The 23544-nt window shown below is 46.5% G+C and overlaps 1 protein-coding gene and 1 pseudogene across 6 annotated transcripts; one reads left to right on the top strand and one right to left on the bottom strand.

The window, feature by feature from the left end:
* Positions 1-6703: 6703 nt before the first annotated feature.
* On the bottom strand, positions 6704-14548 carry KCNS1 (potassium voltage-gated channel modifier subfamily S member 1). 6 transcript variants are annotated; one of them, XM_067012614.1, is made up of 5 exons: positions 14428-14548; positions 13464-13564; positions 13070-13300; positions 11158-12200; positions 6704-8916 (listed from the first exon to the last, which is right to left on the bottom strand). In XM_067012614.1, the coding sequence occupies exons 4-5, from the start codon at positions 12181-12183 to the stop codon at positions 8446-8448; spliced, it is 1497 nt and encodes a 498-aa protein (XP_066868715.1). In that variant the 5' UTR covers positions 12184-12200; positions 13070-13300; positions 13464-13564; positions 14428-14548; the 3' UTR covers positions 6704-8445. The 6 variants fall into 6 exon arrangements, with proteins under 6 accessions (XP_066868715.1, XP_066868714.1, XP_066868716.1 ...); XM_067012613.1 differs by having other exon boundaries at positions 13070-13297; XM_067012615.1 differs by lacking the exon at positions 13070-13300.
* Positions 14549-21433: 6885 nt separating this feature from the next.
* Positions 21434-23274, top strand: LOC131741180 (transcriptional adapter 2-alpha pseudogene; annotated as a pseudogene).
* The last annotated feature ends 270 nt before the right edge of the window (positions 23275-23544 follow it).

Raw genomic sequence — 23544 nt, 5'->3', positions numbered from 1 at the left:
GAATGAGAGAGGTGACATCATTACAGATCCTACAGATATTAAAAGGCTAATAACTTTATGAATAACTTCATGCTAATAAATTCAACAACTTAAATGGACAAGTTCCTTGAAAGATACAAAGTACGTACCATAGCTCACTCAAGAAGAAGTAGATGATCTGAATAACCCTTTATCTATGAAAACTTAATGGCTCTGGGTGATACAGGTATTACTGTCATCATTTTACAGATAAGGAAACTGAGGCTCAAGAGAGGTAAAGTCTGTTGCTCAAGGTCAAGTAGCTAGAATATGGCAGAGCCAGAATTCAAATCCAGGTCTTCTGATCCTTATTCCAGTGCCCTTCCTAGCATACCATGTTGCCTCTAAAGATTGCAGCTCCTTTTTTACTGGAAAATTGTTCCTGCCCAGTCCGCATCCTCTCACCCCATCCTTTCTTAAGCACTATGTCTGTATTTTCATCAGGATTCTAGTCATTGTATTTGGAATCCATGTTCTTTTTTGTGTTTGGAAAAAGAAAATCTCTTCTACCAGCTTGCACTCAGACCAACTTGGAAAAAAAAAAAAAAAGCTTAAATGCTGTTGCAGATGTACAACTTAAAAATGTGAAGTTTGTAGCTTTAACTTTTTGTAACAAAAACTAATAACACTGGCTTAAGAGCTGACTTGAAATGCTATTTTATAAAGTTTGGATGTAAATAACCAATCGAGGTCAGCAGTTTGTATATGTATGAGACGTAGCTTCCTCCACTGCCTTTTTTTAAAAAAAATTGAGATGCTGCCTATGTGCTTTTATGTTAGAATTGGTTTTCCCCCTCCTTCCTCCACCTTGTCATGTTTGTTTTCAATAAACTGTCATTTGGACAAGAGTCTGTCCTCTTTTAAAAAATGAGAGCCTCCACCTATAGTCTGGACGATGGTATCGTGAACCTTTGTGACACCGACTCTGTGGTGTGTTTATTCTGGAATCCAAAGCCAGGGGACAGGTAGGTGGCGTAGGAAGTAAACTTTTGTTGGACACCTACTGTGTGCCAGGCACTGAGCTGGTTGTCAGGGATTTAAAGGTGAACTAGGCACAGCTCTTGGCAGGCCACCTGGGGAGTCGGTTCAGCCCACAAGCATACAACATTGGAAATACTATGGTAGAAGAAAGTACACAACCCGTGGACACAGGAGGGAGCAACGATCGGTTCTGCTAGGATGTCCACGGAAGCTTTTCTGGAGGAGGTAATACATCCTGAGCTTTAAAAATGAGAAAGAGACGGCCAGGTGGAGAAGGGGTGAGAAGTGAGGGAGAGGAGGCGTCCTGGGCAGAGGGACCCGCCTATGCAAAGGGTCTGGTGTGAGAGTCTGGATATAGGATCCACCTTGGCATATCCTTCATCTCTGTCTGTCATTGATGAAGCCAGGCCAGGCACTGCCCAGCATTCAGAGGGGTCCTGCTGGGTCCTGCCCATCCTTATCCAGAAACAGTTCCCTAGCCTGAGGCTGGGTTCTCTTAGTCTTAAAGATTTACTCCACAGCTGGGAGGGAGCAAAGTTACACCAAAAACTAAGTTTAGGTCTCGAGTCAAGTTGCTCTACAGTATTTCATATAATAGTTCCACAATCTATTTGTATAACTGTCATGCTATTCTGCCAGCTTTTCTGGGAGTGGGGGTGATGTCTGCTTCCTATTGCCGAATTTTCTCACTCACTCCCTGAAATATTCAGCATATCTTCCTACATGTTGCCAGGCTTGATGGGAGATGTTCCCTCTTGGTCAGACTGAGAGCTTCGGGCCAGAATAAGGGAAAGAGATGAAGTAAATTCATGTTTACTAAGCACTTATATATGCCAGACACAATACAGAGCCTTTTAGGTTATTTCACTTTTTTCTCACAGACCCTGAGGTAGATAGTACTAAATCCTTCCTCTAAATAATGTGATTCTCACAGTGTGCAGTACTGCCCACCAGGAAGCATTTGGAAAGGCAGTGCCCCGAAGAGGTGATTCGTGGGTTCTAACTACTTTGATCCCTGTCTTGCCCTCATTCCTATCATTCTCAGAGCCTGGTTGTTTAATTTTACTTTAATCCTATCCACTACCTATCAGATGCAGTCTTTTTTTGCTTACATTTTCTAGAGTTCGATTCTGTTGTTTACAACCAAAGACTCCTAACTGATACAGAAACTGGACTTAGGGTGGAGCTACAGCAACATACCTCCATAACTGGGCTGACACAGGGCAAAACACAATGAGGTTGCTGCTCGTGTTCTAGCCTGGGAGACCAGCAGACCGTGGGAAGCAGCGGTAAAAGGCTATTCCCTGTGTTACTTGTTATCATTCGCCCACTGAGGATCTGGCTCTCAGGGAAGGGACAGCTTCTGTCACACTTCAACTTTAAGGATGTGAGCAATGCCCAGGCTGTGGAATAGAATGCCTTATTTCTAACTGTACAGAATAATGTAAAGGGGAAGTCAACAAAGGAAGTCCAAATATAATGGGGGCGGGGAGGGGAAGAGTAGAGCATGTGGCCACAGAGGAAGAATCTCTTACGACCTGCAGGGGGCTGAGCTCTCCAAAAACCAAAGATGGCCATTGATTCTGCAGGTTGCTGAATTCACAGCCCTGCTGCACATGTATGAAGTTAGGTACTGAGAGAAAGAGTGGGATTATGACCAGTGGAATGGCTGTAAGAGAGGAGGTATGAGAGAAATCCGAGACAATCTGCAACACGGGGCGGGGGGAAGCAGCCCTCACCCTTCCTTACTGCAGAAGTTTCCCAATGTCCTGCTTGCCCCAGCCCTCAAGGCTGCTTAGCGGGAAGGTGAGGATCAGTTTTAACCTAGAGGGTGAAAAATAGACTCTGAGTAGGAAAGAATCTTGGATCCACAGAGAACTGCAGAAACTTGTTAATTGATGCCATCAGAAATTTGGGGTGTATTTGTGGGAATGGATTTTTGAGGCAGTGGATGAAGGAAGGGGGAAACGTAATTTTGGACCAGGCTCATCTTGACATGGATGCACATACCATGGATTCCGGTATGGGTTCTAATGAAGGAGGGGTCAGCTGATGCAAACCCGGACCAAAGGCTGGCCCACGTGAAGTGGAATTTAAAGTTCCAGGTCCCTTAGCATCATGTAGAGGAAGAGATTCAAAGATTTATGAAAGACAGGGATGCTGGATTGGATCCATTTTGTGGCTCCTTCCCATAAATATCTCCAACTATGGCCCTCGGTGAACTCAGAACACTTTACCCTTGCTTGAGGAAAGTCTAGACCAGGAGTGCTGGGTGGAGGGGCTGCAGTTTGAAGTGGGGTTTCTGATCTCAGAAAGAAGGAAGAATGCAGAGTTGCGGGAGGCCAGGTGTTGGCATTTAACTGTCAGAAATTAACCAGGAACCATCATCATATGCAGCAGGCATAGATCTCATGCCGGAGGACCCTGAAAAGTGACATCAAAGGTGACCACTAAAGTCTTACTTGATTTGCATAACCAACAAGGCACAAGAAACAAAACAAAACTCAGCAAAACAAAAACCAAAGGCATTCTCCAGCCCATGCAAAATAAGAAAAGCCCTGACTTAAACCACCGTGACAGTTACAGATGGACACCTAACACCTTGGCTTGAGTTCTTTTATTGATCTAAAGTTCTTTGAAGGAAGGATACACTACTTGTCTACAGGAAGGACTCTGCCATACCATGGCCTGAGTGGACAACAGTGAGTGAACAGTTCTCTTGCAAAAGGAGCTGTGGCCATTTACAAGGGTAACTGGGTGCTGAAGAAAGGGAAATAGCCAAACCTTTTAGGGAAACTTGGATGAAGACTTCAAGTTAATACCAATTACTTGAGTCCTAGAGGACCACTGCAGGTCCACCAATCATGAGAAAAATCGTGTTTTGATCTTGGTCCATATCACTGGAGGTCCAGTGGGATCCCCAAGTTCTCCTGTATCTTCAGTTTCTGAATGATAGTTGGCTCCTACCTTGGCTCCCTGACCCATGGATGCCATTATAATATGAGGCCAGTAGAATTCAGTTCAGTAACTGTTTCAAAATAGACAACTCGACAGAGATACCACATCTTTGGGGAGGCTGCAGAGATGAGTGTTTCCACCAAAGCTCCCACAGGTTGATGGATGATTCCTATCAATACACCATTAGTTTCCCCTCTTTGGCTCGTGCAAAATTAGATGGGTCTTAGAAAATGACAGTGGATTATTTTAATCAAGTGGCAAATCCCAGTTTAGCTTCTGTGTTAGGTACGTGCTCCTAATCAGAGCCCCTGGAGCTAATATACCTCTATGGGTTTCATTCTCTATTCGAAGAAACAGAAACCACTAGAAGCATTTTACTGTTAGCTGGAAGGGATAACAGTTTTCCTTTCCTATCCAACCCAGGGATACCTTAGTTCTCTAGCTCTGTAGCAGAAAGACTTTGATTCCCTGGTCACCCCTGTTCCACACGACATCAGTCTGATCCACTACGTTGATTAACATGAACAGCGCCTGGAGAGTAACAAGTGTATTTTTGCTTATATACAAGATAGCTTCCTTATGTTAGAAACATTTATAAAATTGTGTGCATGGGAAGAAGCTGTGAGCATATGACGTGCTGGGCAGCCAGGGGTTGGAATGTAATTGACACCTGCTATTTTTGCCTATTGACATCCTTCCCCTTTATTCTGGTGACCTCACGTGGACTTTTCTTTGGGTAACTACTTTTCTTCCATCCCAAGTGGTCTGTTGTAGACGTTTCTTCAGGTACCCTGCCCTTCACCCCCATCAAGGGAGAGGCATCTGACTCAAGGCAGGCAAATCAACCTCTTTGCTGGGATGCGGCCTGTGTACAGAATGACACAGGGAAGGAAGGTGGCTGGAGAGGGATCATTTAAATGGCAGTGTCCTCAACAGAAGCTTCAGGGCTCCTGCTACTGAGGTCCCTAGACCTCTGCTCATTCCTACACTTCCTGAGGCCTGGCCACTCAGTTTTTCCTTTGACTGGGTGAACTTCATCAATACCTTTCTGTTGTGGACTGAATGGTTGTCCCCAAATATGCCCACATCCTAATCTCTGGAACCTATAAATGTTACCTTATTTGGATCTTGAGATGAGATCATCTTGGATTATCCCGGTGAGCCCTAAATGCCATCTCAAGTCTCCTTAGAAGAAAGAGGCCCTGGGAGATGTGACACACACAGAAGGCAACGTGATGACAAGGGCAGAGACTGGAGGAATGCAGCCCCGTGGCAGGAAATGCTGGCAGCTGCCAGAAGCTAGAAGAGGCAAGGAGAGGACCCTACCCTGGAGCTTCTGGAGGGAATGTGGCCCTGCTCACACTCTGATTTTGGAATCTGGCCCCCAGAACTGTGAGAGAAATAAATTTCTCTTGTTTCAAGTTTGTTTCATTGTTTGTGGCAATCGGTTACAGCAGCCACAGGAAACAATACACCTTCCAATAAGTTAATTTTTTTTCTTAAGGAAGTCAGTTTCTGTTGCTTGCAAGCAAAGAACTCTAACTGTAACCGTTGTTCATCATTTCACATATTTATTCTAATGAATTACCCTTTTTGACGAAGTTAGTAACCCGCTGGATTCCTATCACTTACAACTTGTGCCTAATCCAAGATTGGAACCCGAGAATGTGGATTCTGGGTCACTCCACGTATCACCCACTATCCCCAGTCACCCAGAAAGCACGTCAGGCAGCCAGCTTCACACAGGCAGAAACAGGCCCCTGGGCCCAGTCTCTCTATTTGCAGAATGGTTTTCAGTGATACATGGGAGTGGGAGTGAGCTGTTGCCTTTCTACCAGGGCCACACACAGCCTCATGATGGATGCAGGTCAGATGATTTTTTCCTTGAGCTTTCCTCACACCAGCTCTAGGGACTCAAAGTCTGGAAGCTATCTGGCTCCTTGGTGTACGTCCAGCAAGACCACAAGGGTGGTGCATGCAGCCCTTCTGGTCTCTGTGCTCTGAACTGAGCAGAGCTGGGCCTAGACGTTCGGAGGTGAGTGTGCAGGAGGGCTGGTGTGCGTGTGTGGTGAATTCATAGGCAACCCCTTGGCTTAGCTCCAGTCTCTGCTCCAATCTGGGGACTCAGAATCCACCCACATGTAGGGGCCTACTATGTATCAGGCCCTGTGCATGACACAAGGCCTTTGCACATGCTGTTTCCTCTTCTTGAAATGCTTCCAGGCACCCTCATTGCCTAATTAGGTATTTATCCCTATGATGAGATAGTCACTTGCTCAGGAAAGTCTTCTCTGACCTCGGTTAATGGTCCCTGCTTCCTTACACGCTTATAGTTCCCTTTACTTCATAAAGCTATTACATATTTATGTGGTTATTGAATTAAAATCCATCTCCCCCACTAGTCTGTAAGCTTCACGAGCATAGGAATATATATTTTGTTTCCCACTGTATCTCTGAAACCTAGTAAGCAGTTGATAAATAGGAGGCCAGGTGGGTAAAGTAAATCTGAGAAGTGGCGGGGCTAACACCGTGGTGTCTGTGTGTATGAGGAGGTGGGTGGGAGGGGCCGCCACGGGGAACTGGAGAGCCTGCGCTTTGCCCAAAGGCATTTGAATTTTAAAAAATACACTAAAAATACTGTTCAGCCAAACAAAACACATCTGCAGGCCACACGTGAAGCCCCAGCTTATGCCTCTTCTAAAAGATATTTGTTGAATGCATGAGTACAGAATTTACAAGGAAGTCATTTTTATTTTTATTTTTTTATTTTATTTTTTTAAACATTTTTTTGATGTGGACCATTTTTAAACCCTTTATTGAATTTGTTACAATGTTGCTTCTGTTTTATGTTTTGGTTTTTGGGCCACAAGGCATGTGGGATCCTAGCTCCCTGATCAAACCCACACCCCCTGCATTGGAAGGCAAAGTCTTAACCACTGGACCTCCAGGGAAGTCCCAGGAGGTCATTTTTAAATGCTCAAAAAGCAAGGAGGAGGAGAGAGGCAAACTGAAAGGATCTCCTTTTCAGTCTCGTCTCTGTCCTTTTAGGACAAGGTCTCCCTATTTCCTCTTTCTCCTCAGTGCTCCACACGTAGTAGGCTGTACAAATTGGTTGATCTATTCAACGTTTACTAAATACCTGCTCCACGCAAAGCCAGGTTCAACCAGACAGTGTCTTCCATCTTGGAGCTCAGTGTGGTGGGACAGACAGAGCCACAGCCCGGCAATGACATGATAGTGATGGCTGTCCCAGCCACAGTATGTGAAAAGGGCAGCAGGAACCCTTCCCTCCCAACTCTCTCAGCACATAGAGAGAGGATTCAGCAGGCGAGTATAAAATATGTGGCCCCAGCAAGGATGAGAGGGCTGGACCTGGCCACAAGGGACAGGAGGCTCAAGCGCTTGCCCGGATGGTGACCCAAGGTAGGGCTGGAAGTCTGCGTCACGGGGAGAAGGGAACTGCCAAGGTCAGGCTGGGGGGATCTAGGGAAGGGGGGACGGGTGTCGATGCACGGCAGCTCCTGGCCACCAACACTTCAGAGCTGAGCTGGCTTTAAATCAGTGCTCCATTTGGCTTTCATCTCCCTCTGGGGCACAGATTGTGACCATCTAATAGATGGGCTGAAATGTGGAAATGGAGTAGGTCCTAGCATAGCTGGTCTAGACCTCAGGCCTCAGGCCAGGGCCCCTTCCGATTTTCTGTATCTTAAGCCAGCCCTGGGAGGAAGCTTCAGGACTCTTGTTTAGCAAGTCTTGCCTATCCACTAAGGGGGCAGCCTCCTAGTGTCCTTCCTTTTAAGACCTCATCTTTGAAAGCTGACTCCAGCTGGAAGCTCCTGGAAAAGAACCACAGCTGAGGTCCAGAAGCCTACATCTGAGTCCCCTGCCTGGTCCTTTCCCTAGCTCTAACAGAAGGTTCTAGAACTCTATGAACCAACTCTGGGGCTTCCATGAACCCCCTACCACCACATGCACATTTTGTGAGGGCATTAGAAAGGCCCGTGGGAGGAACATTGCCTTGGCAGACCAATGAGCTGGGATTCCAACCTGGGCTCCACCCCTTCTAGTTGTGCGACATCTGGGCAAGTCACTGTGCCTCTCTGAGCCTGTTTCCTCGTCTGTGAAATGGGGACGATTCTCCTCCTCCAACACGGGGCCAATGTGACACGGCTAATAGATAGAAGGCGCTCAGGAATTGTCAGTATCCTTTTGACTTTCCCCCTTTGGCTCCTGCCTGCATCGTGGGTGGCCTGGAGGCTCGTTTATAAAGGTCTCTGCGTTGCTCCCCACGCTCACAGAATCTAGGGCCACACTAGGCTTCCCTGAGCCTTTGGAGGAAAGGACCCGGCCTCCGGGTGTCACTTCTGAAGCCACAGTGAGTGATACCGAGAGGTCATGCCACCAGGAAGAACTGAAGCAGGGGAGGAATCTCTGCTCTGTTTCAGCTCACTGCAGGGGTTGTGGGAAGGGGGGCGTGGAGCCCCGGGTTTAAGAAACCTGAGGGTTCGGAGGCCCACTAGTGGCCTGAGCCTCCAGGTCTTCAGATCTGCCCTCCTGGGAGGTCTCTCGGGAGGTCTCCAGAGACGCCTCCGACACGCCGTCAACGCCGCTCAGCAAGTCCTCAAAGTCCCAGTGGTCGCTGTGGCGCACGGCAGCCTCCAGGGCCTTCTGGCGTCGGTAGAAGTGGGAGAACTTGTTGAAGATGATGGTGATGGGAAGCGCCACCACCAGGATGCCCCCGAGGATGCAGCCCGCCGCCGCCAGCTTGCCGGCCACGGTCACCGGCACCACATCCCCGTAGCCCACGGTGGTCATGCTCACCGTGCCCCACCACCAGCAGGCCGGGATGGTGTCAAAGCCCACATCCTCCTCCTTCTCGGCTGTGTAGGCCACGCAGGAGAACACAGACACACCCACGGCCAGGTACAGCAGCAAGATGCCCACCTCACGGTAGCTGTGCTGGAGGAGAATGCAGGAAGTCAGAGTTGGTGAACTTACAGAGCCGGTATTGGGCACAGGGGGAAACTGAGGCCCAGGGAGTAGAAGGGGCAGGTCCAAAGTCGCAGAGCCAAGTGGGGCTGGTGCCAACAGCCAGGTGCCCTGCCTGCACGCGGAGGTCGTTCAACTACAGTAGCCAGCAAATCGCCCTGAGATTGAACACAGGCCCGAGTTCTGCTGTCCAAAGTGCCTGCCTGCTAAACCGTGGCTGTTTCTTCTAATGCAGGGGTCACGGTGGTGCCAGCCAGCTAATGGAAAGCTGGTGATTTTTACACTGTTGCAGAACCAAGAGAGAACCGCAGTTTATACTCCACAATGTAAAGAGTTGGTTTCATGTCCTTTTGACTGGTCTATCCCATTTTCTGATAAGGACAAAAATATTTTCTGCCTCTCAAGGAAGCTAAGAGGATGTATAAGTTCCCTGGACCACCCACTGAATGCCTATGGGTGTGTATATTTGTTATGGCACTGATTCTCAAATAGGGCAGCCACGTGTCCCCCAAGGGACACGTGGCAATGTCTAGAGACATTTTGGGTCGTCACAGCTGGGAGAGGTGTGCTACTGGCACCTAGAGGCCAGAGATGCTTCTAGTCACCCTACAATGCACAGGACAGCACCCCGCAACCCAACAAAGAATTATCTGGCCCCAAGTGTCGATAGTGCTGAGGCTGAGAACCCCTAGTCTGGAACAGGGCCTCCCAAACTATAAGGTGCAGAGAAATCATGTAGGGGGAACTAACTGAGTAGGTCTGGGGTAGGGCCACAGATTTTTGCAAACTCCCAGGTAATTAGAAAGCTGCTGCTGGCCAGGGGCCTGGCTTTGATTAGCAAGGCTCTCACCTAAAGTCTTACACCCGTGCCGTGGACGCTGCAGCTTTGATCAGCACGCTTCTCCTTCCCTGTAGAAAAAGCTAGCAGCATCAGGCCCTGGCTTCCTGCATGCTGGAGGCCAGGCAGAGTTCTGGGGCAGACTGTCCCTGGAGAAATGCTCAGTTCAGGGGTCTGGCTAATGGAATTCCCTCTACCTGCCCTAGCAGCCTGCCCAGGTCACCCTGCCTGCACCCAGCATCCTGGCTGCCCTGCCGTGAGAGCATGCAAAAGGCTTTCCTAGGCCACGGGTGGAAGGGGTCTTTCAGCACCTTTTAGGGATTCTTAACAGGGTTGCATGGAGCTTTAGGAGAAAGAGGTGCTAGGGCCAGGACCGGGTGGATTCTTCTCTGGGCTGTACCACTTATTTGCTGAGGAACCTCTGACAAGTCCTGCCACCTCTTGGAGCCTCAGTTTCCACATCTGCAAAGTAGTCACAAGAATACTTGCCCCTGTTTAAACCTCTCACAGGATCCCCTATTCCCACAGGAAAAAGTCCAAACTTGCGGGCCAAGAGTTCACGACCCTTCAGTACCCTGCCCCACTCGCCTCTCCAGCCTCCTCAGCGGGCGCACCCTTCCCTCCATGTCCCCCTCCCAGCATCCTCCTTTTCCCTCTCCAGGTCTTCTTCCAAGCTGTTCATGTTTCCTCCCTCCCAAAACCAGGCTAATTTCACCCCCTTGAGGGTAAGCTTGCCAGGGCAGTGATTCACCCCCAGTGCAGGCCCTGACACAGGGCGGGAGCTCAATAAATTGCAACCAGGCTTTAAAAAGGCAACCCTCCAACCTCAGCTTCTTCATCTACGGGAAGGGAATAAATAATAGCAACTTCCTGAGGAAGCTGTCCTGAGGATGAAATCGATAATGGATATGAAATTGGCACAGAGTTACCAGTCAGTAAGTGATAGTTCTGGGGCTATTGCTAGACTTAGCCTATGAAGGGTGACCTATGATACCCGTGCTCCCTGATAATGCCAGCACGAAGGCTCAGCAGAGAAGCCAGTGAACATCCTGCTTGGCATATTTTTGTGATGTTTGACAGATAGATCAAAAGGTTACCAAAGTAACCTTTGTCTTGTTTTTGTTATTGTTGTTTGTTTGCTTTTGTCTTTTGTTTTGGTTTGGTTTTGGAAGGAAAGACAAGCAAAGCTCTGCCTCGGTTTTCCGTTTCTCTCCCGGGAAACAGATAACAGAAAGACCTGTTGGGAAGGTAGGACTGGACGTGAAATGCACACCTGGTGTCTAGCCCCGTGTGCCTGGACACCACAGGCTTGGAAGTTCCCCCGCTAACCTGCCCCATGGTGACACCCGCCTCCCCGAAACCCCTAACCCTACCTTGAGCGTTGCACCCAGCGAGCGCAGCCCCGTGGAGTGGCGCGCCAACTTGAGCACGCGGAAGATGCGCATCAGGCGGAACACCTGCACCACCTTGCCCAGGTCGCCCAGCTCCTCGCCACCCGCTCCGCGCCGGTCTCGGAGCGCCACGCCAGCCAGCAGCGTGAGATAGAAAGGCAGCACGGACACGATGTCGATGAGGTTGAGCGGGTGGCAGAAGAAGTTGCGCGTGCTGGGCGCCAGCAGGAGGCGCGACGACACCTCGAAGCTGAACCAGGCGATGCAGAAGTACTCCAGGCGCCGCAGCACCGGGTCGTCGCGCAAGCCTTCCGCCCTGCGGCCCGCGGCCACCGCGGCCACGGCGGCCGCTGCCTCGCGGGCCTGGTACTCGGGCAGGCTGTGAATGCACATGGCGGCGATGGAGGCGAGCACCACGCCGATGGAGACGCAGCTGAAGAGCTTGCTGGGCAGCGAGTAGCCCGGGTTCTCCATGGTGAGCCAGAGTCGGCGGCGCAGGCGGCCGCAGCGCACCGCCCCGTAGCGCGCCAGCTCTCGCCGCACGTCAGAGATCTCTTCGGGGCACGGGTCCACGCTGCTCAGCGTGTCGCTGTCCTCGTCCCAGACGCGCGGTCGTGCCACGCGCCGCTCCAGGTAGCGCGCGCGGCAGCACGTGGCCAGCGCGCTCTCGCCCAGACCCCAGTAGTCGGCCTCCTGGCCGAAGGCGAAGACGCACTGCTCGTCAAGCACGTGCAGGCGGCCGGTGCGGTAGAAGTGCAGCAGGCTCAGGAAGAAGCCCGGGTGCCGATCGAAGTAGAACTCGCGCGTCGCCGCATCGTAGTCGTCGCACAGGCGTCGCGCCTGCTCCTCCGACGCCGCGGCCTGCAGGCGGCCCAGCCGCGTGCCCGGGAAGCGCGCCAGGGCGCGGGCGCTGAGCCGCCGCCGCACGCCGCCCACGTTCACGCGCAGCGCCTCGTCGCTTCGCCGCCAGGGGACCCGGGCTCCGGGACCCGGGCACTCGCTCACCATGGCTGCCGCGCGCTGGCCTGCGGACAGGGGATGGGCATGCTGAAGGGGGCGTTCCCGGACGCGGCCTCCCTTCCACGAAGCCCAGGTCTAAATGCCCTCCCTGCTCCATCCCCAGCCAGGGGTGTTGGAGGCTCTATGTGAAGCGTCTGGTATGCCGCCGTGGGCACACAGTGTCAATTGCCCTCTGGACTCAAGAGTCAAGCTTGGGTTTGAATATCCCTCACTCCTCCACTGGGGTCCTTGGCCAAATCACTGAGAACTCCCCCCACCCCTTCATTTTCATAAAGTGGATGCTGAGATGTCCCTTGGAGGAGTATGAAAGCTGTCCTGGCACCCGGTGGCTGCTCATTCAGGACGTCTCCTTGCCCATACTTGGATTTTCGCATACCAGAGCCTTCCTATGGGATCTTGCTCAAGCCAGCACTCTGAAGCTGTTTCCTCCTCTACACAGTGGGATGGGAAGCATTACTATCTAGGGTCTTTGAGAGGATCAGTTTAGACCAGAAGTTCTTAAGGTGCGTTCCCTGCACTAACAGCTTCACCATCACCTGGGAATTTGTCAGAGATGCAGCGTACTCTCAGCCTGCTCTGGACTTGCTGAATCAGAAACTCAGGGGATGCGGTCCAGCAGTCTGTATTTCAACAAGCTTGGAGGGTGATTCTGATGCATGGTCAAGATTAAGAGCCATTCGCTTAGACTATTTAAAGCATCTGTAGAGTCAGTCTGATTGAATTTTGGCACTCTTGTGTGACCATAAGCAAGTCATGTCACCTCTCTGAGCTTCTGTCAAATGCAGCTAAAAATATCCATCTCCAAGTGTGGTCAGAAAGATTAAATGACCTTTAGCAGGCCTGGTTCCCAGAAGGGGTATAGTAAATCATCTACCTGTTTGTCTCCTGGAGTCAGGCAAACCTGGGTTTATAGCCGCCTTTGATGCATCTGGAGCCTTGAGGAAGATGCTTTTCTCCAGGTCTCAATTCCTGGCACGATGCACAATTCACGACGCGGACAACAGCACCTGCTCCCAAGGAAGGCTGGAGGATCAAGGTGGGTTTTGGAAGTGCTCGGCCTCAGTGGATGCTCAGGAAATGTTAGATCCTTCCACTGCAAGTTCTGCTGGAAATGAGGGCTAGTGACTCACCTCGTGACCCTCAGAAATCTCATCTGTGCTGTGGGTTCGGTCTATGCCTGCTTCCCTTGGGTGGACGGGGGACTGAGTGGGTATCAAGCAGCTGGCCCCAGTGCCTGGCAGGGAGCGGGCAGGGTGCCCTTCACTTACCCTGGGCTTGGTGTTTAAGGGCGTCAGGGTTTCGTCCTTAGCTCTGTCACTTGTGTGACCTCTGGCCAGTCTCCTCCAGCTCTGGGTTTTAGCTCCCTTATCTATAGAATGGGGGAGAGCAGCACTTCTGGTGAAGGGTTATTGTATGTGTGCAAAGCCCCCGGAACACAATAGGTGCTCAATAAATGTCAACCCCTTGCACTTCCCTCATCAGACATAGGTTCAGATTCTGATTCTGCCCCCTGCTAACTGTTGACCTCGAGCAGAATCATGCCCCTCTCTGAACTTTGGTTTCCTCATCTGTAAACTGGGGAACATCATACTTTCCATAAGAAGTTGTGAGGATTAAATGAGGTAAATTGTTTACCAGCATGCAGCTCCACGCCTCCCCCGCCCCCCCCTACTTGGACTTGGTGTCCAAAGATGGAGTTTCTAATCTAGTTCCATCAACCATTAGGTGCAGGACTGTGGGCAAATCGCTTTCTCTTTTCTTCTGGAACTCACCTCCCTGCTCTATGAAATGGGATGATTAATTTAACAAGCCTTCCCTGCCTAGAATCTGAGGATCAGTAAGAAAGATTAAGTGATTTGCTCAAACTACCCCGCTAGCCCATGGCACAGTTGAGGTTGGAAACTAGGCTTTTTGATTCAAGACTCTCTCCACACATTTATTTTGAGCACCTACTATGTGCTGGTCATTTCGCTGGGCTCCAGATACACTTCGCGGATTTAATCCCTCCACCAACCCTGCCAGGGAGGTTTTCGAATCCCATTGTGATGATGAGCAGACAGGACAGCCCAAGCCCGGACAGCCCCACGTTGCTCCCTCCTGGGTCGGGGTTGGGGGGGGGGGGTCTCATAGCGGGGACACGGGCACCGGGACCCAGGGCAGCCTGGCCTCCTATTCTCGCAGCCCCCGCCCCTTCCCCGGACCGTGCCTCCCCCAACCAGGGAGGTCCCTTACCTGTCGCGGCCCCTGTAGGGCGTCCGCCAGGCCGCGTGGTCCCGGAAGGTGCCGAGGCTGGGGAGCCGCTGGCCGCGCCCGATGTCTCTGCCCGGAGGCCCCGCTGACTCCTCCTTCCCCCGGCTTCCTCCGTCCCGGTGGCTGAGGCCGCATCGATCGCTGTCAGGGGAGGGAGGGAGGCCGCGGGCTGTCCGAGGCGGGGGTTTCTATTCCTGACTCAGTTGGGGAGAGGGGGGATGTCTGGAGACGGGGCCCAGGCAGGGCATCCCCCCCACAAGTCAGGGGCCAGGGGATGAGGGGTAATTTAAGGGGCCGGGGTCCCTCTAGACAGGGATTTTGGCCGGAGCTTCTCTGACAAAGGAACAACAACAACAGTAGCAGCAGTAATAATAGCTTCCTTAATGAGTCCTTAGTATGGGCCAGGCCCCAGGCTTCAGGTGACTTATCTTAAGTTATTCCTGATACAAACGACATGGACAGGGTCTTCTGTTACCCATTTCACAGACAAGGCCCAGTCATTAGCTCACAGCACTTAGCTAGGAGTTGTGGACCTGGGATTGGAACTCACATCTTCCAAGATTTCCACAGGGAAAGCTTGAAACAGATCAAGCCTGAAACAAATCATTTTGCCACTGAAGTTCAGTGTCATCACCTGCCCACAGATTCCTGAGTCGTGGTGCCGAGGGTAAGAGAGAACTGTGCCAAAGAGTTTTGTCAAGGTTGTGTAAACCACAAGCATTTATTAAGCACCTACTGTGTGCCTGGTTGGGGAGAGGGTCCTGAAGATTAGGACCTGGATACAGGAAAGGATTCCTACTTTACAAATATGGTTAATAATAATGATTTATTTATCTATTGAGCTCTTACCTTGGGCCCAGTATTCTACAAACCTCATCTCTTAAACTGCAAATATATCTGTGGCGTAGGTGCTATTATTGATATTATTCCAATCTCACAGATAAGAAATGTAAGGCTTTGAGAGGTGAGGTGACTTGCTCAAGGTCATATGGTTGACTTCTGAATCCTCTAGGCCATCACTGTCCAATAGATGTAATGTAAGCCACATATAGAATTTAAAATTTTCTTACAGCAACATTTAAAAACAGTAAAAAGAAACGGGTGACGTTAGTCTTAATGTATTTTATTTAACCAAAATATTATAATTTCAACATGGAATCAATAAAGAAATTATTAATGAGATATTTTACATTTTCATTTTTGTGCTAAGTCTTCAAAATCCAGGATATTCGTTTTTTGTTTTTGTTTTTTAAAAATAAATTTTATTTATTTATTTATTATTTATTTATTTTTGGCTGCATTGGGTCCTCACCGCCTTGCGGTTCCCGGGCTTCTCATTGGGTGGCTTCTCGTTGAGAGCACAGGCTCTAGGCGCGTGGGCTTCAGAAGTTGTGGCACTCTGGCTCAGTAGTTGTGGCCCGCGGGCTCTGGAGCACAGGCTCAGTAGTTGTGGCACATGAGCTTAGCTGCTCCGCAGCATGTGGGATCTTCCCGGACCAGGAATCAAACCCGTGTCCCCTGCACTGGCAGGTGGATTCTTAACCACTGTGCCGCCAAGGAAGTCCCAAAGCTTATGTGTTTTAAATATTCTTTGACTTGAAGCTATTATATATAAAGCAATCATTGAGCTTACTCTTTGATCACTTTCACTCTCCCTTATCCTCCTATTTGATGGAGGTGTTGCTATTTCTACATTTTCACAGCAGATCATATTTGCATACTATTTACTAGTTATTCCTTCATCTTAGACTTAGTTCCACAGTTAAAATGATCAGTACTCAACAGTTATCATGTTGCAAATTCTCACAAATGTTTCTTGGTTGGATAAAACTTGTCCCTTATAAGCTCCTCAGGAAAGCTCTTAGAAACAACAGTCCTTGAGTTCTTGCACATTTAGAAATATATTCTTGTAGCCTTTTATGTCCAAGACAAATTAGTTGTACAAAAATCCTCTGTAGGGCTTCCCTGGTGGCGCAGCGGTTGAGAATCCGCCTGCCGATGCAGGAGACACGGGTTCGTGCCCTGGTCCGGGAGGATCCCACATGCCGCGGAGCAACTAAGCCCGTGAGCCATGGCCGCTAGGCCTGCGCGTCCGGAGCCTGTGCTCCGCAATGGGAGAGGCCACAGCAGTGAGAGGCCCGCATACTGCAAAAAAAAAAAAAAAAAAAAAAAAAAAAAATCCTCTGTACACACTTTCTTTCCTTGAGTATCTAAGTTTTGCTGCACAATTTTCTGGCATTGAGTATTGCTGTCATACAATCTGATTTTTTTAGATTTTGTTTTTGGGGTTGGGGGTGAGGGTGGCTTCCTGAAGTCTTCTGTTTTTTATCTTGAAAGTCCACAAATTTTACTTGCATTCATCTTATGTTTATCACAATGTGAGCTTTTAATATGTAGACTCAAATCTTTTATTTCAGAAATATTTTCCTCAATTGTAGTTTTAAATAATTCTTCTATTTTGTTGTTTTGATTTTCTTCTTTGTGGGACTTGATTTATGTGTCTGGTGAATCTCTATTGACTTTTATTTTATTTTTTTTTTTTGCGGTACGCGGACCTCTCACTGTTGCAGCCTCTCCCATTGCAGAGCACAGGCTCCGGACGCGCAGGCTCAGCGGCCATGGTTCACGGGCCTAGCAGCTCTGCGGCATGTGGAATCTTCCCGGACCGGGGCACGAACCCGCGTCCCCTGCATCGGCAGGCGGACTCTCAACCACTGAGCCACCAGGGAAGCCCTCTATTGACTTTTTACTATTTAAGACTCTTTCTGTATTTTTAAGCTACTTCTTTATTTTTATTTCATGTTCTTTGCTTTTCTTATGTTTTCCATTTTCTTCCTTACTTTACTTAGTCCTTATTTATGAAATGTTTTTATCCTTTTCTTCAATTTCTCTACTGCCTTTCAGATTCCATTTCACATCTCCCTGCTATTCTGCTATCTCTTCGTTGAGTTTCTGTATTTCTGCTTTATGATGGTTCCTCATACCTTTAATTTGCTTTACTAATTTTAAACATTTATTTTTAGAATATCAGTTTTTCTCAGCTTTGTGGTGACATTGTACTAGGGATTTTAAAAATCCTGTTTTAAATGCTTTTAAGCTTTGCTACTCATTTCTGTTTTTTAAAAAGGAGTATTTTTGTACGGTCTATGATTTCCAAATTTCTTTCTTATTTTAAAATCAGTAGATTTTCATGGACCAGTTATTGAAAGGAATATCTTACTGGAGTGGGAAGGGTTGGAGGTTAGAATAGTTTCCTTAGTTTCTTAGCTCAAGGGCTCCCTCCTCTGTTGCTACAATAATGGACAGTTTCCTTAATATACGTGTGGACTTCTTTGATTGTTAAGTACTCGTTTGAAATAGGAGGGCTTCCGCCATCAGCCATGGCCACTAAAAGATATTACTCCAGCATTTCAAGGTAATAACCTCTCTCAATACTCCATATTCTTTTTCCCCGATGCATTTTCTTTTATCCTTTTTTTTTTTTTTTTAAATCTCCCAGCACTTGTGTCCGACCTTTCTTGTTCTCAGACCCGTTCACTTCAACTCCCACGCAAGGTGAGTGCTTTGCCTTCTGGGAGGTGAATACTTGCTGATGTTTGGAAGTGTAAGTGTGGGAAGGTGCAGGGGTAAGGCAGGTACCTAAGGTGTCTTCATCAACAAGCATTTCAACTGATCCCTGAATGCCTTCCTGCAGGGGTTGTAAATCAAATGCCTATCTTTTCCCAGACTCTTTCACGTCCAGGATTTCACGTGTGATTTGGGTTCTTACAGTGAAATGTGCTCATACAATAGCTGAAGTTCTTTTTCTGCTTGAACTACCTGGAGTGATTTCTTTTGACTGCATCAGAATAACACATTATTATATTTTTACATTATGACACATAATTTAAGCATCTTTTCTTAACACTTGCATTAATGATTACATGTATATAGGGACTTCCCTGGTGGTTCAGTGGGTAAGACTCAGCGCTCCCAATGCAAGGAACCCAGGTTCGATCCCTGGTCTGGGAAATAGGTCCCACATGTGTGCCACAACTAAGAATCCCACAAGCCACAGCTAAAAGATCCCACATGCCGCAGCAAAGACCCAGTGCAGCCAAAATACATAAGTAAATAAAATTTTTTAAAAGTGATTACGTGTATATAATCATTTCTTTAGATACAACTCTCAATTACCCTTTCTCCACTCACATGATTGCTTAAGTTCTTTATTCTTTATGAATTTTAATTTTCTTTATTTGATATGTTCAGATCACTTTTGCTGTGACGAAATAAAATCCATATTTTCAGGCAGGACAAGAAAAAATTAAACATAAAATTCTCTCTCTCCATTCGTTTTGATCTCTTCCCTCCCTCCCTAATATGCAGTGTGCATCTGCATTACACATTAACCAAACCTCCTCAAAGATAAGAGTGTCTGCTTGACCATAAAGATAATGTTTTCCCCTTTCTTTTGACACTAGCAGTGTAACGTCTTAAAAGAATAGCATTCTTTCCCAACTCTATAGTGGGTCATGGACTTGCTGCTCTCTTTGTATGTGCTTACCCGGACTATGTATCCTTGGTGAACTTTGTGTAAAATATCAGTATGTCATTTTGATGTATGAACCTTTGTCTCGAAAATGTATATCACTGTGCCTTCAACTACCACCTGGTGGAACAGTTTCTCAGAGCTTTCTGAGAGTCTGTATTCTGGATTATAATTCTCAGTTTGGCTCAAATAAAATTCTCTCTTTTCTTCTTAATTTGACTGTTAACTGACGTTTTGTCAACAGTTGTGACAAGTAAAAAAATTAGAAACTAATACATATAAAGGAAAAACTACTCATACTTGTCCCCTCCCATCATCATCATGTAACCAATGTTCACAGCAGTGTGTATTCCTTCAAACCCTTTTCCTTTTTCATACATAAATATTGTCAGGAATTCTATATTCGACTGAAATATTATCAAAACACATATATTATTCTCCTGTTTTTTTTTCTGTTGGTAAGATTTCATGGACATTTACATTTATAAATGTAATAGGATCACATCAGACTTGATGAATTCTTTGGTAAAGCAATAATTATTTATTTATTTGTTTGTTTGTTTTTATTTGCCTTCTCCTTCCTTCTATCCTACTTTTTTAACCTGTATCCTCCTATCAACCACTCAGGGAATGTATATTAATATTATGCTGTGCAGCCTTCTTAATATAACCAAAGTGATATTTGTTTACTATAGCCAAGTTAAAAACATACTCTTATTATGTGCAATCATCTGTTTTGGGACTCTCTATTCTGTTTCATTTACATATCTATCATTGTTGTAATACCACTTTATCATAATTATTACAGCTTTAAAATAAACCTTGATATTTCCCATATCAAGTCTTATTAAATTATTCTTCTTCAAGAGTATCTTGGCTATCTTGTCTTTTGCACTTTTTGTATGCATTTTAGAATTATATTGCCTTTTTTTGGTTTACTTTTACAAAAACCTTTCTGGGGGGTTGATAGCATTGAGACTAAAAATCAGTTTGAAGAGAATTGGCATCCTTATATTCAGTCTTCCAATCCATGAACATGGTATACCTTTCTGATTTGGGGGTGTTAAAAAATGTCTCTCACTAAAGTTTTCTAATTTTCTCTGTAGTGGTTCTGCACAAAATTTATTACATTTATTCATAAGCTCTTCATATTTTATATAATTATATATATCATTAAAATTTCATTTACTGATTTGTATTGTTGATGTATAGAGTACCATTGATTTTTGTATATTTCCTTTGTATGTGTCTGTCATGATAAACTCTCATTGATTCTAACAATTTATCTGTAGATTTGTCTGGAATTTTTTTAACATGGTTGCATCATCTTTGAATAATGACAGTTTTGTTTTTTCTTTCCAATACTTACTTGCACATTTTATTTCTTCTACTTGTCTGATGTTATAGAATAGGGTATCCAGAATAATATTGAACAGAATTGGGAATAGTTCCTGATTTTATAAGGAGAGGTTAAAACCTTTCACATTTGTGTATGATGTTTGCTATGGGGTAGTTATTTATCACTTTAAAAGAATTATTCTTCATTCCTAATTTAGTATTTTTATATTGCAACTGCATCTTGAATTTTATTGCATGCTGCTCTGTATCTAAGCTTATATTTTTTTTTTAATCTGTTAGTGTGGTGAATTACATTAATTGAGTTTCTAGCATTAAACTACCTTTGATAGCTCAGATAAATTAAAATTTGTCACAAAAAATTGTCCTTTTTGCATATTACTGCATTCAGATGGTAAGTGACTTATTTAGGATTTTTGTGTTCATGAATCTATGTTCTATGAGTGAGATTGGCTTAGACTCTTCCTTTTTCATAGTATCCTCATTGAGAATTTTATTTTTTAACAGCTTTATTGAGATATAATTGACACAAATTCTTATTAAGTTCTGGTAGCAAGATTATGTTTACTTCATAAAACGTGCTGGAAATTGTATCTTATTTTCTATTTATGTCATATTAGAATTAGTTGTTCCTTGATTGCCTTTTCTTATGAAGAAATCTGATCCTAATGCTTTTTTTTGGTCAAATAATTGTTGACTGTTGATTCCATCTCTAGGATGGTTACAATGTTATTCAGATTTTCTACTTTTTCTGGTGTCTGTTTCAATTTAGAAAGTTATTTTTTTTTTCTATGATCCTTTTTGTATCATTTAGATTTTGGGGGGGGGCACATGAATTGAAAGAAAATAATGAACCAATTTCACCAGTTTAAGGATATCATGAAGCAGAAATGCAGAAGTCCAGAGCAGAAATAACCAAACAATAGGAGGCAATATCTAGATAAGAGGAGGAAAGGGTGCCACCCTGAGCTGTACTGTGCAGGTCTAAGAATGAGTTAAAATTTTTATTTAGGCAGAGGAAGGGGACGCGGTGAGGCGGGTGGTGGTCAGCTTTGGTGTATGTGTTGGCCAGTTCTGAAATCTCCTTGAAGGAGCCCTACATTGACGAAGATCAAAGCAGCAGTCTTTGCCAATTGGGGAATGGACCGTTTGAGTTCTTTTAGCATGTTTCACTCGAGGATTTGAGTACAAGAAACATCAAAGTGATCATACTTACGAAATAATGACCTCAGATTTTCCTATTCTTGACCCCAGCTGGACTGCTTAAGAAGAAATGGCCCTTTTAGAAGCTGTGATGGACTGTGGCTTTGGAAATTGAGGATGTAGCCGATCAAATGTGCACCAAGACCAAGGAGGAGTGCGAGAAGCACTACATGAAGCATTTCATCAATAACCATCTGTTTCCATCTACCCTGCTAAACCTGAAGCAAGCAGAGGAGGCAAAAACTGCTGACACAGCCATTCCATTTCACTCTACAGATGACCCTCCCCGACCTACCTTTGACTCCTTGCTTTCTCAGGACATGGCAGGATACATGCAAGCTCAAGCAGATTTCAATGAGGAGTTTGACAATTATGCAGAATGGGACTTGAGAGACACTGATTTTGTTGAAGATGACTCGGACATTTTACACACTCTGAAGATGGCTGTTGTAGATATCTAACATTCTAGGTTAAAGGAGAGACAAAGGAGAAAAAAATTACGAGAGACCGTGGATTAATCAACCTTAGAAAGTTTCAGTTAATGGAATGGCGGTATCCCAAGGGAGTCCAAGACCTTTATGAAACAATGAGGCAATTTGCAAGGATAGTGGCGCCAGTGGAGCATGACAAGTTCATTGAAAGCCATGCATTGGAATTCAACTCTGAAGGGAAATTAAGAGGCTCCAGAAATACAGGACAGCAGGCATTACCAATTTTTGTAGTGCCAGAACCTAGCATCACCTCAGAAAGACTCCAGAAGAGGAACGCCTCAAACGCCCTATGCTCTCAGAGGTTCTCCAGTACATCCAGGACAGTAGCACCTGCCAGCAGTGGCTCCACTGGCAGGCTGACATTGATTCTGTCCTGAGTCCTTCCGCACCAATGGCTTTGAATTCAGGTAGATGAAGTGCACCGCCCTTGAACCTCACTGGCCTCCCTGGCACAGAGAAGTTGAATGAAAAAGAAAAGGAGCTCTGTCAGATGGTGAGGTTGGTCCCAGGAGCCTATATAGAATACAAATCTGCTCTACTGAACGAATGTAACAAGCAAGGAGGCTTGAGACTGGCACAGGCAACGACACTCATCAAGATAGACATGAACAAAACATGGGAAATCTATGATTTCCTCATCCGAGAAGGATACATCACTAAAGCCTGAGGCTCTCTGAGCCTGGTGGGCCAAAGGACAGTACGGGGCATTCTGGAGTTTTGTTTCTGAGCTGAATTCTCCTTGTAAAAAGAGGGGAAGAAACAAAGGAAACCTTAAGTTGTATTAATGTCTACTGTCTTCTCCACCCTGCTTTAAAATACTCCTGTTGTTGGTACTGGGCTGCAGAGTTATGTGCTAGATAAGCTATTATTAATTGTGTGTGGGCATTCATTCCTAACACCTCTTGTAGCTAAAACAAGAACCATAATACCTCACATCACAGTGTTGGTAAAAATAGAGCTAAACCAGTCTTTAGTCCCAGGAGTCCAGCTCAGATCCTTGTACTTGCTTGGGAGGTTGGTTTTCTGATTATCTGTTTTGCCTTCAAACATTACAAACAGATTTAAAATAAAGAGTTTATATAGAGACAAAGCTCTCTTGTTCTGTCTGAGGAATTTTTTAAGCTGACAACTTATGTTTATGAGCAAAGAGGAGGAAAATCTCCCCATGATGGTCTTGTCCCAAACTGCATCTTCAACTTTAATGTCTGGCTTTGTAATCTGCAGTCTGGCTGTCTAATCTGTAGTAGACTTTTTTTTTTTTTTTTTTTTTTTGTGGTACGCGGGCCTCTCACTGTTGTGGCCTCTCCCGTTGCGGAGCACGGGCTCCGGACGCGCAGGCTCAGCGGCCATGGCTCACGGGCCCAGCCGCTCCACGGCATGTGGGATCTTCCCGGACCGGGGCACGAACCCGTGTCCCCTGCATCGGCAGGCGGATTCTCAACCACTGCGCCACCAGGGAAGCCCTGTAGCAGACTTTTGAGGAGGTGGCACCGGATGTAAAATGTCTCTGTTATTTTT

Source organism: Kogia breviceps, chromosome 14 (assembly GCF_026419965.1).
Source record: "Kogia breviceps isolate mKogBre1 chromosome 14, mKogBre1 haplotype 1, whole genome shotgun sequence".
Lineage (NCBI taxonomy): Eukaryota > Metazoa > Chordata > Mammalia > Artiodactyla > Physeteridae > Kogia > Kogia breviceps.
The sequence above is the reverse complement of the archived record's forward strand: the minus strand, read 5'-3'. Positions and strand labels throughout refer to the sequence as shown.